Below are 12800 nucleotides of genomic sequence, written 5' to 3' on the forward strand. Positions count from 1 at the left end.
ATACCCTGCTCCAGCACCCCGTATCGGAGAAGGGTCCTTTAAGCACTTCCTTCACAGGACTCTTCTGATTTGCAAAACACTGGCTGAAGGAGCCACAGGTTCCAGGTTGTAGAGCATTCCTCTTCCGTCCCAGAATATGTGGCAGCAAAAAGGAGGAGATTTTGATGGTCCCTGTGCTGCCAGACATACTTGTTACACCTCTGTACCTAAGGCAGCATTCCTGGTGGTCCCTATGCCCCCCCCCCCCCCGCCCCCCCCCCCCCCCCCCACACACACACACACACACACACACACACACACACACGCTACCCTGCCTTGGAACAACTGTGTATTGATGGAGTATGTTCACAACCAGTAGCAGCAGGCACCACTGAGCCATAACCTATCTTTTTGGTCCCTTCACACCCCCACAGGATACTGGTAGCATGATTCTGTATTGGAACTGTAGCAGTTTTTTCTGCCACTTGGCTGAGCTGTGACATCTTCTGTGTGCTTCCCCTGTTTTTCGCAATGCAGTATGAAAGAGCATCGCGTGCTGTTTGCACGTATGTTCTAAACACACACTTCACCAAATACATGTCACTCAACATGACTTTGGAGGCTGTGGCCATTTGTGTGAAGACATCTCTGGAATTTACCATCTGTAAAATATTAGGTGACATCAATGCCCGCAACCATTTGGTGAGTGAAACTACAACCATTGGCCGCGCTAGAGTTGTTGCAACCCACGTCTTCTGCTGTCCAACAAATGGAGAGTTCATGATGACTTATGTGACAGTGATCATTTTCTGATCCTTTTGATCCTCCCTTGGCGTCACTCACCTGGGTGTCCACCCAAAATGGCTTCTCTCCAAAACTGTGAGATACTTTCACCACGGCCATAACCCTTTCCACCCTACCAGTTGCAGGTATCACTGTGGCTCTCCAGAGCAAAACTGTAGCCATACTATTGGCAGCTGACTTGGCGATCCCGTTACTAGGAACGCCCCCCCCCCCCCCCCTGCACCCCCTTCCTGCCCTCCTGCCCCCCTTCCCCCACACACCCTTGTGGTAGGGATGCACACGAGGGCGATTGTCCTCCTCCTTCTGCCCGCTGTATCAATTGCAGTGGCTGCCATGCTGCCTCCTCTTGGGATTGTCCAGTGTATCTTGATGATCAGGCTGTCCAGGAGATCCAGGTAAAGGAAAAAGTACCTTACCCAGTTGCTTGCAAGTTATTGGCAAGTCGCCAACCCTGCAATCTCCCGTCTAGCACCAATAGTTCTGTTTTTGTTACCCCCTGCTCTGTGAAGGATATAGCCATGCAGACATGCGACCTCAAATTCAGCCATGAGGTTGTGAAATCGCCAAGTGTCAAGGTAGTATTACCATTCCCCCGTCTAGCTGTGCAACAAACCATCAAACTCTCGCCTCAATGGGCAAAGCCACCAGATACACAACCGGTTGGCCGGAAAGGACAGGAGTAGTATTCCCCCCCCAAGTCATCCTCGGCTAACTGGAAAGGCCCGGACAAATCCACCAAAGACAAACTGTTTTCTCCTTCATCAGCTGGAAGATCTTCTTAGACAGTGTTGCCATGTGATACCTTAGCCTGCCCGGCCTCCGTGTCGCTGGTGCGCACCTCCAACGGATTTTCTACGTTGGACTCCACAGACCAACAGCACAAGCAAGCTGATGCTTCTGTAGACCCCATGGAGCAGGATCCTCCTGCTTCTGTACCCTGTAGCAGCGACTTCGCAGGCTGTCACTCAGCAGTCACCGTGGTGACACCACTTCATCTCTTCCTCATCATGACTCTCCTCCAATTTACAGCTGCTTTTAGCAGCATCCACTTATACTTTGTGTTCAGGAAACAAAAGTGCGTCCTCACAACTGCTTTGAGCTTTCATGTTTCTTCCTGGTTCGTTTTGACCTTCCCCCTGAGATCGGCATTCCATCTCGTGGGGGTATCATGTTGCTCATACAGGGTGATGTTCATAGTCAGCCCATCTCCCTGACTACCCACCGTCAAGCTGTTGCAGTTCGCATTTTCCTTCCCCACCTGACTTTTTCCTCAGTACCATTTACGTGACTCCGTCATTCTATGTCACCAGGGCAGACTTCCTTCAGCTTATTGGGCAGCTACCTCCCCCATTTCTTCTACTCGGTGACGTCAATGTGCATCATCCACTTTGGGGTTCTCCTAGAATCTGTCAGAGAGGTGCCTCTTGGCTGATCTTCTTAATCAACTCTACCTCTTCTGCCTTAACCCTGGAACCCCATTTTGACCTTTCCTTCTGCATTGCCCAACTTGCCCATCGTCTTGTGCGATCCATTCTGACATCTACTTGAGCGACCACTTCCCATGTGCTACCCGCTTGCTGTCTTCTACCCCACCTGCGTGTACACCCAAATAGCAGCTTACTAAGGCTGACTGCCGGCTTTACTCCTCCCTGGTGACCATCGGAGAACAGGATTTCCCCAGTTGTGATGACCAGGTAGAATATCTCACAAACATTATCCTTACTGCTGCAGAACATTCCATTCCTCGCACTTCGTCTTTACCATGCTGTGTCCCAGTCTCTTGGTGGGCTGAGGCACGCTGCGACACAATTCGAGCACGGAGACATGCTCTCCGCATTTTTAAGCGTCATCCTAGGATGGCAAACTGCATTCATTATAAACAGTTGTGTACAAAGTGTCGTTATGTTCTTCAGGATACCAATAAAGCTAGATGGATTTCATTCACTAGTTCTTTTAACAGTTCCACCCCTTCCTCTGTCGTGTGGGCCAACTTCCAACGGCTCTTTGGGACCAAGATCCATTTGCCAAATACCAGCCTGAAAGTGGCAGACAATGTTATCGTGGACCCTATTGCTATCTCCAACACCTTAGGCCGCCATTTTGTGGAAATTTGGAGCTCTTTCCACTATCACCCTGCTTCCCTACATTGGAAAGAAGTGGAGGAGGCTCGGGTGACGCTCTTCTTTGCTCAGAATTGTGAGTGCTACAATGCTGCCTTTACTATGAGGGAGCTAGATCATGCTCTCAGTTCATTCCGATCCTCCACCCTAGGGCCAGACGCTGTCCACATTCAGATGTTGCAGCACCTTTTTCTTGAGGGCAAGCACTTCCTGCTTAACACATACAAGCGCATCTGGGCAGAGGGGACATTTCCCGGACATTGGCGTGAAGCCACTGTCATACCCATTACTTAAGCCTGGTAACGACAAAACTCTTCCTTCTAGCTACCGCCCCATCTCTATTTACTAACGAATGCACAGTGTGGATTTTGAGCATGGCATTCTGCAGTTGAAAATCTCATTAGTTTGTCCACCCATGTCACAACTGGTTTTCTGCAGTAGGGGCAGACTGTGGCCGTGTTTTCAATTTGGAGAAGGCGTACAACACCTGCTGGAGAACTGGTATCCTCCGCACTCTTTACACGTGGGGCTTCCATGGCCGCCCGCCCTGTTTCTTTCAGGAATTTTTAAAAGATCGAGTTTTCAAAGTGCATGTGGGTTCTGTCTTTTCGGACACCTTTATCCAGGAAAACAGTATGCCTCAGGGTTCCGTCCCAAGCGTTGTCCTCTTTGCTATTGCCATTAACCCTATTATGGTCTGTCTCCCACTGGGCATCTCCGGCTCCCTTTTTGTTGACCATTTTGCCATCTATTGCAGTTCTCCCCGAACCTGTCTCATTGAGTGGCGTCTTCAGCGATGTCTTGATAGTCTTTACTCCTGGAGCGTCGACAATGGCTTTCATTTTTCCTCTGACAAAACAGTGTATGAATTTCTGGTGGTGCAAATGTTTCTCCCATCTTCTTTATGTCTTCGGCCTGTCGCCCTTCCGTTCGTTGAAACTATGAAATTCCTGGGGCTCATGCTGGATAGGAAACACTCTTGGTCCTTCCATATGTGTCTTACCTCGCAGCCTGCTGTATGCGGTCCTTCGATGTCCTACGTGCCCTCAATGGTACTTCTGGGGCGCCAATCGAACCACCCTCCTCCGTTTGTACCGGTCTCTTGTCCATTCAAAACTCAACTATGGGTGCTTTGTTTTTGTGTCTGCACGTCCATCCCTCTTATGCAGTCTCAACACTGTCTACCATCGTGGCATCCGTTTGGCCACTGGAACCTTTTACTCTAGCCCGGTTGAGAGTCTGTATGCTGAAGCTGCTGGACTACCACTGTCCTTCTGCCGTGACTTTCCCCTCAGCAGGTATGGATGCTGTTTGTATGCCATGCGTGGCCACCCATTCTATACCTCCTCCTTCGATAATTCCTTTGATAGCCAGTATGGATTACACCCCTCTTCTGTTACTTCCTGTAGTCCGCTTTTGGCTCTTGCTTCAGCAGCTTAACTTCACACTACCTGCAAGTTTCCTGATGGGTGTGAACCCTTCACCACCTTGGCTTCGTGAAATGGCCCATGTTAAACTTGGCCTTCATTTGCTTCCTAAGGACACTACACAGAGTACGCGAAAGAACTTGCCCCCCTTCTAACAGCCGTGTACCGCAAGTCTCTAGAGGAACGGAGGGTTCCAAATGATTGGAAAAGAGCACAGATAGTCCCAGTCTTCAAGAAGGGTCGTCGAGCAGATGCGCAAAACTATAGACCTATATCTCTTACGTCGATCTCTTGTAGAATTTTAGAACATGTTTTTTGCTCGCGTATCATGTCATTTCTGGAAACCCAGAATCTACTTTGTAGGAATCAACATGGATTCCGGAAACAGCGATCGTGTGAGACCCAACTCACCTTATTTGTTCATGAGACCCAGAAAATATTAGATACAGGCTCCCAGGTAGATGCTATTTTTCTTGACTCCCGGAAGGCGTTCGATACAGTTCCGCACTGTCGCCTGATAAACAAAGTAAGAGCCTACGGAATATCAGACCAGCTGTGTGGCTGGATTGAAGAGTTTTTAGCAAACAGAACACAGCATGTTGTCATCAATGGAGAGACGTCTACAGACGTTAAAGTAACCTCTGGCGTGCCACAGGGGAGTGTTATGGGACCATTGCTTTTCACAATATATATAAATGACTTAGTAGATAGTGTCGAAAGTTCCATGCGGCTTTTCGCGGATGATGCTGTAGTATACAGAGAAGTTGCAGCATTAGAAAATTGTAACGAAATGCAGGAAGATCTGCAGCGGATAGGCACTTGATGCAGGGAGTGGCAACTGACCCTTAACATAGACAAATGTAATGTATTGCGAATACATAGAAAGAAGGATCCTTTATTGTACGATTATATGATAGCGGAACAAACACTGGTAGCAGTTACTTCTGTAAAATATCTGGGAGTATGCGTGCGGAACGATTTGAAGTGGAATGAACATATAAAATTAATTGTTGGTAAGGTGGGTACCAGGTTGAGATTCATTGGGAGAGTACTTAGAAAATGTAGTCCATCAACAAAGGAGGTGGCTTACAAAACACTCGTTCGACCTATACTTGAGTATTGCTCATCAGTGTGGGATCCGTACCAGATCGGTCTGACGGAGGAGATAGAGAAGATCCAAAGAAGAGCGGCGCGTTTCGTCACAGGGTTATTTGGTAACCGTGATAGCGTTACGGAGATGTTTAATAAACTCAAGTGGCAGACTCTGCAAGAGAGGCGCTCTGCATCGCGGTGTAGCTTGCTCGCCAGGTTTCGAGAGGGTGCGTTTCTGGATGAGGTATCGAATATATTGCTTCCCCCTACTTGTACCTCCCGAGGAGATCACGAATGTAAAATTAGAGAGATTAGAGCACGCACGGAGGCTTTCAGACAGTCGTTTCTTCCCGCGAACCATACGCGACTGGAACAGGAAAGGGAGGTAATGACAGTGGCACGTAAAGTGCCCTCCGCCACACACCGTTGGGAGGCTTGCGGAGTATCGATGTAGATGTACTCCAACCTCGCTCTATCACCTTCAGTTTCACAACCTTCGTATGGAATTTCGTGGTAGTACCTTTGTGTACACAGATGGCTCTCGGACTGACTGTGATGTCGGGTGCGCCTTCATCATTGGCGCCCACGTCTTTTAGATTTCGGCTTCCGGCACACTGCTCAGTATTTACAGCCGAGCTCTTCAGCCTGTATCAAGCCACGGAGTACATCTGAAGACATTGACTTTTCAATTGTGTCCTCTGCTCAGAAACTCTCTGTGCCCGTCGAAGTCTGTGTGCACTGTACACCGCCCATCCCTTATTGTGCAACGGGTCCAGGAAAACTGTCACTTGCTCACTCTAGGTGGAGCCACTCTGCAGTTTATCTGGGTTCCTGCTCATGTCGGTCTGCCAGGAAATGAGGGTGCTGACGCTGCTGCCGAGGCTGCAGTCCTCGTACCTCAGCCGACTAGTGCCTATATTCCCTCCAGTGATCTCTGCTTTGCCGTCTGTAAGGAAGTGGTGTCCCTTTAGCATCGCCATTGGTCCTCCCTTGATGGGAATAAGCTCAGGGTTATTAAGCCTCTCGCAGCGGCTTGGATGACCTCCTCTCCGCTGTCCTTCCAGGAGATCATTTTAACTAGGTCACATATTGGGCAGTGCCTTGTTAGCCATCATCATTTAATAAGTGGTGTTCCCCACCACTTTGTGCACATTGTGCTCGGGTTTTAACTGTCGGCCACTTCCTAACGGAATGTCCATTTTTTAACTGTTTACATTTCCTCTTGGCTTTGCCATCTTGAGTTATCGGCCATTCTAGCAAATGACGCACATTCTGTCGACCGCGTTTTTCTTTTACCCGTCAAAGCAATATGATGAAGGCCATTTAATTTTTAGTTTTGGTCTTCTGTTTCTGTATGGTGTCCTTGGTAGCCCTTCGGTTTTTAGCTGTCGTCTCTTATGTCAATTAGGATTGATGTTTAGTCATTTTTTAACTCCTCTCTGTTTTCGTGTTCTATGGTTTTGATGTGGGCACGTATGACCTCAGTTATTTTTGCACCCAAAAAACAGAACAAACAAAACCTCTCCTGTACATTGACAACTTTTGCATCTACTATTGCTCCTCAACTGTGTGTGTTGCTGAATGCCGACTGCAGGGTGTCAAACAAATTGCGCAGTCCTGAGTTCTCACCCATGGCTTCAGGTTTTCCACCAGCAAGACGTGTCAGGTATATCTGTTGCCGTCATGCTATCCACTCTCAACCGAAACCTTACCTCGAGGACCAAACGCTTGATGTGGTGGGGTCTCATTGTTTTCTGGTATTTGAGGTGCCTTCCCCATCGTCAACAACTTAAGCAAACGTGCTGGTCACAGCTTAATACTCTTCACTGCAGTGACACCAGCTGGGGTGCAGACTGCTTTACACTTTTGCAGCTCTACAAATCTTTGATCCTGTTGCATCGTGATTTTGAGAGCATTTCCAGGCTCAGATGTGGTATACGCTAACGGCTGTATGGTTGATGGGCGGACCGGTTCTGCATACCCACATGCCAGATGCAGTGAACTACCCTCCCTGCCAAAAGGATGCAGTGAACTCGGTGCAGAATTGGTGGCCACTGGTTGAGTCACTTGTCAATGTCATTCTTAGACTGGCAAGTCGTTTTTAACTGATAGTGACTCCTTGAGTAGTGTTCAGGTTGTCAGCCAGTGATACGCTTGACACCCGTTGGTTACGACCATCAAGGATCTCGTGTATGACATCTACCATGCTGAGCAGTTGCTTGTGTTCATCTAGGTCATTTGGCTACCAGGATGTCAGGTTTGGAGATGGGGGTACCGAAACCGGACCTTTGGTCGGCTCTATGCCAACAATTTTTGGAGAGTTGGAATGCATACTGGTGTGCCCTGGAATGTCCAAATAAACTGCAATCCGTAAAAAAGACCATAATCGTGTAGCAGTCTTCCCTTCATGCTTCTCAAAACAAATCTACTGTCCTCTGTCAGCTTCGCTTTGGTCACACTTGGCTGACCCACAGCACCACACCCTCCACCTGTAGGTGTGATGCCTACCTCACAGTGGCCCACATCCTACTGGACTGTCCTATTTTGGCCACCATACGGTGAAACCTTAAACATGCTGACACGCTACTTCTGATTCTAGTGAATAGCACAAAGCAACTGATTTGGTTTGATTTATTACCTGTGAAAGTGGGTTTTACTCCTTTCTGTGATGTAATGCACATTAATCTCATCTGTGATTGAGGGATTGGAGGGATGCTCCATTGCTGCCTCCAATCCGAGGGGTCTGTGGCTGCCCTTTCTCAGTGGTCCGGTTGGCTCCTGCCCTTCCCACCTTTTTAATTTTTCTTATTCCGTTATACCTACCATTGGCTGACACTCTTACTCATTGTTCTCTTTCCTGAGAGGCTCTGTGTAGCTGGTTTTCTCCTGGCAATGGGGATGTGGAGGCACCAATTGGATACAGATAGTGTGTGTTTCTGATCGCATAACATGTTCCAGGGGCATCCAACTTTTTTGTCTTTTGTGTGATTGCCCTCTGGGGACTATTTCCAGCTTGACACACAAAGGATTAAGGGACCAATGACCTCATAGTTTGGTCATTTTAATTCCATCAATCCTTCCGGCCATTTGACCCCTGTGTATGGGAAGTGAATTATAACAATACACGAACAAGAACAGGAAGGTATCTGTGGAAGATCAGAACTGCACTTGTATACAGCAAATGCAAAAGTAACTGATCAGTTACAACAGTATGTTGTTGTTGTTTGTTGTTGTGGTCTTCAGTCCTGAGACTGGTTTGATGCAGCTCTCCATGCTACTCTATCCTGTGCAAGCTTTTTCATCTCCCAGTACCTACTGCAACCTACATCCTTCTGAATCTGCTTAGTGTATTCATCTCTTGGTCTCCCTCTACGATTTTTACCCTCCACGCTGCCCTCCAATACTAAATTGGTGATCCCTTGATGCCTCAGAACATGTCCTACCAACCGATCCCTTCTTCTGGTCAAGTTGTGCCACAAACTTCTCTTCTCCCCAATCCTATTCAATACTTCCTCATTAGTTATGTGATCTACCCATCTAATCTTCAGCATTCTTCTGTAGCACCACATTTCGAAAGCTTCTATTCTCTTCTTGTCCAAACTATTTATCGTCCACGTTTCACTTCCATACATGGCTACACTCCATACGAATACTTTCAGAAATGACTTCCTGACACTTAAATCAATACTGGATGTTAACAAATTTCTCTTCTTCAGAAACGCTTTCCTTGCCATTGCCAGCCTACATTTTATATCCTCCCTACTTCGACCATTATCAGTTATTTTGCTCCCCAAATAGCAAAACTCCTTTACTACTTTAAGTGCCTCATTTCCTAATCTAATTCCCTCAGCATCACCCGACTTAATTAGGCTACATTCCATTATCCTTGTTTTGCTTTTGTTGATGTTCATCTTATATCCTCCTTTCAAGACACTGTCCATTCCATTCAACTGCTCTTCCAAGTCCTTTGCTGTCTCGGACAGAATTACAATGTCATCGGCGAACCTCAAAGTTTTTATTTCTTCTCCATGAATTTTAATACCTACTCCGAATTTTTCTTTTGTTTCCTTTACTGCTTGCTCAATATACAGATTGAACAACATCGGGGAGAGGCTACAACCCTGTCTTACTCCCTTCCCAACCACTGCTTCCCTTTCATGCCCCTCGACTCTTATAACTGCCATCTGGTTTCTGTACAAATTGTAAATAGCCTTTCGCTCCCTGTATTTTACCCCTGCCACCTTTAGAATTTGAAAGAGAGTATTCCAGTCAACATTGTCAAAAGCTTTCTCTAAGTCTACAAATGCTAGAAACGTAGGTTTGCCTTTCCTTAATCTTTCTTCTAAGATAAGTCTTAGGGTCAGTATTGCCTCACGTGTTCCAGTGTTTCTACGGAATCCAAACTGATCTTCCCCGAGGTTGGCTTCTACTAGTTTTTCCATTCGTCTGTAAAGAATTCGTGTTAGTATTTTGCAGCTGTGACTTATTAAGCTGATAGTTCGGTAATTTTCACATCTGTCAACACCTGCTTTCTTTGGGATTGGAATTATTATATTCTTCTTGAAGTCTGAGGGTATTTCGCCTGTCTCATACATCTTCCTCACCAGATGGTAGAGTTTTGTCAGGACTGGCTCTCCCACGGCCGTCAGTAGTTCCAATGGAATATTGTCTACTCCGGGGGCTTTGTTTCGACTCAGGTCTTTCAGTGCTCTGTCAAACTCTTCACGCAGTATCATATCTCCCATTTCATCTTCATCTACATCCTCTTCCATTTCCATAATATTGTCCTCAAGTACATCGCCCTTGTATAGACCCTCTATATACTCCTTCCACCTTTCTGCTTTCCCTTCTTTGCTTAGAACTGGGTTTCCATCTGAGCTCTTGATATCCATACAAGTCGTTCTCTTATCTCCAAAGGTCTCTTTAATTTTCCTGTAGGCGGTATCTATCTTACCCCTAGTGAGATAGGCCTCTACATCCTTACATTTGTCCTCTAGCCATCCCTGCTTAGTCATTTTGCACTTCCTGTCGATCTCATTTTTGAGACGTTTGTATTCCTTTTTGCCTGTTTCACTTACTGCATTTTTATATTTTCTCCTTTCATCAATTAAATTCAATATTTCTTCTGTTACCCAAGGATTTCTACTAGCCCTCGTCTTTTTACCTACTTGATCCTCTGCTGCCTTCACTACTTCATCCCTCAAAGCTGCCCATTCTTCTTCTACTGTATTTATTTCCCCCATTCCTGTCAATTGCTCCCTTATGCTCTCCCTGAATCTCTGTACCACCTCTGGTTCTTTCAGTTTATCCAGGTCCCATCTCCTTAAATTCCCACCTTTTTGCAGTTTCTTCAGTTTTAATCTACAGGTCATAACCAATAGATTGTGGTCAGAGTCCACATCTGCCCCTGGAAATGTCTTACAATTTAAAACCTGCTTCCTAAATCTCTGTCTTACCATTATATAATCTATCTGATACCTTTTAGTATCTCCAGGGTTCTTCCATGTATACAACCTTCTTTCATGATTCTTAAACCAAGTGTTAGTTATGATTATGTTGTGCTCTGTGCAAAATTCTACCAGGCGGCTTCCTCTTTCATTTCTGTCCCCCAATCCATATTCACCTACTATGTTTCCTTCTCTCCCTTTTCCTACACTCGAATTCCAGTCACCCATGACTATTAAATTTTCGTCTCCCTTCACAATCTGAATAATTTCTTTTATTTCATCATACATTTCTTCAATGTCTTCGTCATCTGCAGAGCTAGTTGGCATATAAACTTGTACTACTGTAGTAGGTGTGGGCTTCGTATCTATCTTGGCCACAATAATGCGTTCACTATGCTGTTTGTAGTAGCTTACCCGCATTCCTATTTTCCTATTCATTATTAAACCTACTCCTGCATTACCCCTATTTGATTTTGTGTTTATAACCCTGTAGTCACCTGACCAGAAGTCTTGTTCCTCCTGCCACCGAACTTCACTAATTCCCACAATATCTAACTTCAACCTATCCATTTCCCTTTTTAAATTTTCTAACCTACCTGCCCGATTAAGGGATCTGACATTCCACGCTCCGATCCGTAGAACGCCAGTTTTCTTTCTCCTGATAACGACATCCTCTTGAGTAGTCCCCGCCCGGAGATCCGAATGGGGGACTATTTTACCTCCGGAATATTTTACCCAAGAGGACGCCATCATCATGTAATCATACAGTAAAGCTGCATGCCCTCGGGAAAAATTACGGCTGTAGTTTCCCCTTGCTTTCAGCCGTTCGCAGTACCGGCACGGCAAGGCCATTTCGGTTATTGTTACAAGGCCAGATCAGTCAATCATCCAGACTGTTGCCCTTGCAACTACTGAAAAGGCTGCTGCCCCTCTTCAGGAACCACACGTTTGTCTGGCCTCTCAACAGATACCCCTCCGTTGTGGTTGCACCTACGGTACGGCTATCTGTATGACAAACCTATATTGATGACTTGTGTGTCTGTGAACCAAGTAAAAGGCTTTTTGTTGGCTGTTACAAAAATAGGGACAGGAGGGACATAGGAGAGATGTGATGATACATGCTCAGCCAACACTTTCACACCTTCCTTATATAGCACCTTATGAAATGTGTATGTTAATATTAGATTAAATCTAACATTGCAGTTCAGTTACTGTCTGTGTCGTACTTAGTTATTTGAGTTCTAACTTTTCATAATATAACAAATGAAACTCCAGGTTGTTGATTTTTCAAAATACAATATTTTCAGGCCACTGTTCGAAGGAGAAAATGATTTTATGATTTGCTTGAGAGAATCCTTTCCACATTTGAAAACCAGGAAACTGACACGGGTTGAATGGTGTAAGATTAGACGTATGATGGGGAAGCCTAGACGTTGCTCACAGGTAAGACATCTACATTTAGTGCAGCGTTTATGAAAATTAGCATTTTTTGAAATTTGTTTACTGTACACACACACCATTTTAATACAAGCAATATATGTAATGAAACTACAACATGTAATTTTTGTTCCACATGCATGTAGGAATCTGATTAGTAACTTGACTTCTGTGGTCATTAATCCAAGTGAAAATTGTGTTTTTTATTCTTTCTGTTTCATTAGAACATTGCACTTACCTTGGATATTTCATAAGAATAGAGTCATTCAAGTAATTTAGTTAGTTACTTGCAAGTGGTTGGTTCAGAACAACATGAAATTGGGCATCTCTTCATTGTGAACATGATATAATGATTACCAAACCTTGTTGTCACTAAATATTACACTGGCTTTGAAACACATTTTGTGCTGTAAGCAGCTGTATATTGTGATATGTTGCACAAATTCTATTTGCAGAGATACTTTGCATTTCCGTATGAAACACCACGTTCAAAA

At 45.5% G+C, this 12800-nt stretch overlaps 1 protein-coding gene across 2 annotated transcripts in view; it reads left to right on the forward strand.

Annotated features, from left to right (window-relative positions):
• LOC124788205 (protein lin-9 homolog) overlaps positions 1–12800 on the forward strand; it is a 104199-nt gene that overhangs the window by 10028 nt on the left and 81371 nt on the right. For both annotated transcript variants that reach the window (XM_047255381.1, XM_047255382.1), the window contains exon 4: positions 12177–12312. In XM_047255381.1, coding sequence (XP_047111337.1) covers positions 12177–12312 — 136 coding nt within the window. The remainder of the gene's footprint in view (positions 1–12176; positions 12313–12800) is intronic.

This window comes from Schistocerca piceifrons, chromosome 3, assembly GCF_021461385.2.
Source record: "Schistocerca piceifrons isolate TAMUIC-IGC-003096 chromosome 3, iqSchPice1.1, whole genome shotgun sequence".
Lineage (NCBI taxonomy): Eukaryota > Metazoa > Arthropoda > Insecta > Orthoptera > Acrididae > Schistocerca > Schistocerca piceifrons.